A 4,129-nucleotide genomic window follows, 5' to 3' on the forward strand; every position below is an offset into this window, starting at 1 on the left:
TTTTCCATGGTTGGGTCGCGGAGGCAACAAGTCCAGGCGGGAAACCCAGACACTCTCCAACTCCCCCTGAGGAACAAGTCTGCCCCAGGCTCTTCTCCTGGTGAAGTGTGCCTGGAAAACCTTAAAAGGGAGACCCCAGGAGGCATCCTAATCAGATGCCTGAATCACCTCAGCTGACTCCTTTAATGGGAAGGAACAGCGGCTCTACTCTGAGCTCCTCCCGGATGATGGAGCTCCTCACCTTATCTCTAAGGCTGAGCCCGGCCGCCCTATGAAGGAAGCTCATTTCAGCCGCTTGTGTCTGGGATCTTCTTCATTTTGTAATGATCCACCCCTCACTGTAGATGAGACCTGGAACAAAGATAGACCAGCTACACCTTTCGACTCAGCTCTTTCTTTCCCATGACAAACTAGAGCAACATCTCATTAGTGCAGACGAGGCTCTGATCCGTCAATCTATCTTCTGCTCCATCAAAACACCCAGCTACTTGAATTCTTCTGCTTGAGGCAAAGACTTTCCCGTAACCTAAAGGGGGCAGTCTACCTTTTTTGGCTTGAGAACCATGCCCTCAGGCTTAGAAGAGCTGACTCCCAGCCAAGCCACTTCAAACTTGCCTGTGAACTGCTCCAGCACACGTTAAAAGTTAGGGTCTGAAGTTGCCAACAAAACCACATCTGCAAAAAAGCAGAGTTGAGATCCTGAGGATTCTAAACCTGACACCGTCCTCTCCATGACTGTGTCTTGAAATCCTGTCCATGAACACCACAAACAAGATTGTAGACAAGGGACAGCCCTGGTGGAGTCCCGCCTGCACGGAGAATGAGCTTGACTTTGTGTTGAGGATGAGGACACAGCTCCTGCTCTCGTTATACAGGACAGGGCTAGCCCTGAATAAAAGCACCCACACAGACTACCCTGAGGAATATGGTCACGAGCCTTCTCCAATTCCACCAAACACATGTGCTTACCTGTTACCAGACTCTCATGGGTAAAGATCTGGCCACACTGCTCCTCCTGAATCTGAGGTTCAACAGTCGGTTGGAGCCTTTGTTTCAAAATCCTGCTGTAATCTAATGAAAAACGTATTCTGTAGGTAATTATAAAATCTACATTTAGCAGAACTGAGTTTTTGCCTGTTGGTTTGACCCTCTGCAACAGCCTCAGTTCATGTAGTCCTTTGTAAAAAACAAAAGATGCACAGTGCTTAGTGTTGGTTGTTCTCTGCAATGAAAAATAAAACACACCTTTCAACCAGGGTTAGGGTTTTGGACAGGCTCCCCATCAGTGGTAGTCAGTAACGGAGTACATTTACTTGATTACTGTACTTAGGTACATTTTTTGAGAATCTTTACTTACTTGAGTAATTTTTTTGGGGTGGAGTGTTAAAGATTTTAAGGTTTATCAGTCTTTGTCCAGACAAAGTGTTCTGTGCACCATATGCATACAAGATAACATGGGGGTATCAAGCCTCAGGGGTGAAGGCAGGATCTGTTCTCAACCCAACAGATGTTCCAACTGATCTCTTATCACTCACAAACATGAAAAGAGGATTGTTTTGTTGAAGGCCTAAACTTTATTTGAACCAGTTGAACTGTGCTCCCCCCACTTCTGAATAAATACGAGCCCTAAACAGAAGTCTGCAGAGTTGACTGAAATCAACCTGATGAGCTGTGCTCAGGCCAATTCTCCTTTTGCAAAAGCTTTAAAGAAACTAAGTACTGCTCTCTGTGTGGTTCCTTTATTTAAGGTCAAGTAGTTGGAAGAATACCTGACAGGGGAAACATTACTTTCACTCCACTACATTTCAAAATCAAATATTGTACTTATGACTCCACTGCATATATAGGACGCTAGTCGTTACTTCGTGGTAATAGATTCAACCTTAAACCTCTATTCCATAGTGAAAGTGTGAGGAGAATCAAGACTCACTGGTTTGGTGTGTTTTTAGATTAAAAAAATCCATATTTTTTTGTGGCATTTTTATGCTGAAGTTCTTTACAGGTGGTGTAGAAGTTGTAGCAGTGTTTCTACGCATCAATACATCAGGTGGTTTCTGAAAATTACAACGTTCTGGGAAATTACTCAGAAAATTATACAGCAACATACTGATATTAGAAAATTTAATTTGTATTTTTGAATACTTANGGAGGGGGGAAGCAGGGGGAGCAGGGGGGGCAGCAGGCGCAGACAGAAGGTGTTGAGCTGCAGCAGCTGCCTCCACTCTGAGCAGTCCTGAAGGCGGGCGGACAGGAACACGCTGCTCCTGCGGGGAAGTAAGCAGCTGCGCCTCTGCTCGTGTTAGGACCGACTGAGTGAGGCGGTAATGACCGCGGAGCTCGTGTCTGACCACGCGCCGGGGAACTTTTCTTCTTCTTTCCTTTCTTTAACAGCAGACACTCATCAGGTAAGCAGTTGATCTGTTTTTGTGCAGCAGCTGACACCTCTGTCCTCAGCTCGGCTGCCATCTGTGCAGCTTTCAGGCTGAAGACGCTTCGCTTCGGTAAACTTGGAGGCTTTTTACTCAACTGCAACTCGTTTTATTTATTTATTTATTTTATATATAAAAGATGTTCCTGAAGAGAAGAATTTGGAATCAGTTTCTTGACCTGTCTGTTCCTGTAGACTTGCAGAGCAGCAGGAGGTTTTAGGAACATGCAGGACATGACTTTTTCTTGTGTGTGTGTGTGTGTGTGCGCGCGCGCTTCTTAATTTCCTGGTTTTCAACGTGCTCAGGTATTTGAACATGTACAGACGGCGTGTTTTACTGGCTGAACTTCCTTCTGTTGCTCTCTTGATGATTTATTATTTAACTGATGTTATTAGTCAGTCTGATCCTTGCTCCACTCAAAAGAGGGTGATCATGTTTTTGCCCGTGTGTGTGTGTGTGTGTGTGTTTATGTGCCTACCTGTCACCAAAATATCTCAGGGACCACTGAATGAGTTTTTATTGGGTGTATTTTAACAACTGATTACCTTTTAGAGCCAGTCCAATTCAAGATAGCTGCCACAGCCAGTTGTTTTGAGAAAACACAAAAATGACCTTAATTCAACCAGTTTCACTGACATTGTGCTAAAAATCTGTGTGGTAGAAGACTAATTACTAATTAGTAAGACGAGCTAATTACAAGACGATATTAAAGTACTGTTTCTAGGACAAGCCTAAAATGTCCCGTTAACTGCTGAAGCCAGCTTTGTCTCATGAAGCCCAACATGAAGTCTAGAGTGAGACGTCTCAGGACATGACATGTCATCACACATAACGTTATTTAAATGTTTGACCCAAACATCTACAACTCTGTCATCTACAGATGATTTATGTGTGAAAAACAGCAGGCAATATTCATTCCCTCAAGGAATACTAGGTCTTTAATCTTTAGTTCTTAAATTGCTTTAACTTTTCCACATTAGTCTCCTTTGCTTAATCTTATTATCTTTATGTCGTTTTGTACCCTGCCTATTTCTCGGTTTCATTTGTCCAGAACATATTTGCATGTTGGTCTTGTAGTTAGCTTTTTTCCACTATATTGTGACTTTTTACACCATGTCTTGTTAAAAAATACCACCTTTCTTCTAAACACTATTTCAGCACTCTATATACTTGTATACAAGTGGGCTGACAACAAAGATTTTTGAAGGTTGGTTAGATATGTCAAGACACGCAAGTAATTCTTCACATGTTCCTGCCCTAAATCGCAGGGAGAAACCAAGATGGGGTAGAAACGGAACAGGATGAGGAGACAGTTGGAAATTATATTATGTGATATTGTAATATATTTGTGTCAAGTATTTACACAACCACAGTTTTACAAAAAGGCACTTTTGAAATACTTTTTTAAACAAAAATACAATTAAAATAAAGACTAATTGTTTGCACCTAATTTGAATCCTAATGATGATCAACGCGTAGATTTATACTTTTGGGGGTGTGGGTGGAAAGACTCTCAGACAGAGGCTGGTCCACCCTAAGGACAAAACACCCAAACCCAAACTGAGCGGAGTTGTGTCTGCAGTTCAGTGCAGCGAAGAATGTTCAGACCTTTATATTGGAGAGACCAAACAACCTCTCCACAGACGCATGGCTCAACACAGGAGAGCCACCTCTTCTGGACAGGACTCAGCGGTTCACCT

General features: G+C 42.9%; 2 protein-coding genes across 3 annotated transcripts in view; one reads left to right on the forward strand and one right to left on the reverse strand.

Annotated features, from left to right (window-relative positions):
• Positions 1–1,351: 1,351 nt before the first annotated feature.
• The window catches only part of LOC119617288 (histone H3-like), a gene marked incomplete at its 3' end in the record, with an annotated part of 5,992 nt that continues 3,214 nt past the window's right edge, over positions 1,352–4,129 (reverse strand). The window contains exon 2 of the mRNA XM_037977087.1: positions 1,352–1,383. Coding sequence (XP_037833015.1) covers positions 1,352–1,383 — 32 coding nt within the window. The remainder of the gene's footprint in view (positions 1,384–4,129) is intronic.
• Positions 2,201–4,129, forward strand: part of dnmt3bb.1 (DNA (cytosine-5-)-methyltransferase 3 beta, duplicate b.1) — a 67,932-nt gene continuing 66,003 nt past the window's right edge. The window contains exon 1 of one of the 2 annotated variants that reach the window (XM_037977080.1): positions 2,201–2,405. The gene's annotated coding sequence lies outside the window, so the exon portion shown is untranslated. The remainder of the gene's footprint in view (positions 2,406–4,129) is intronic. The other variant, XM_037977079.1, reaches the window with a different exon arrangement.

The sequence above is a fragment of the Kryptolebias marmoratus genome, linkage group LG8, assembly GCF_001649575.2.
Source record: "Kryptolebias marmoratus isolate JLee-2015 linkage group LG8, ASM164957v2, whole genome shotgun sequence".
In the NCBI taxonomy this organism is placed as follows: Eukaryota; Metazoa; Chordata; class Actinopteri; order Cyprinodontiformes; family Rivulidae; genus Kryptolebias; species Kryptolebias marmoratus.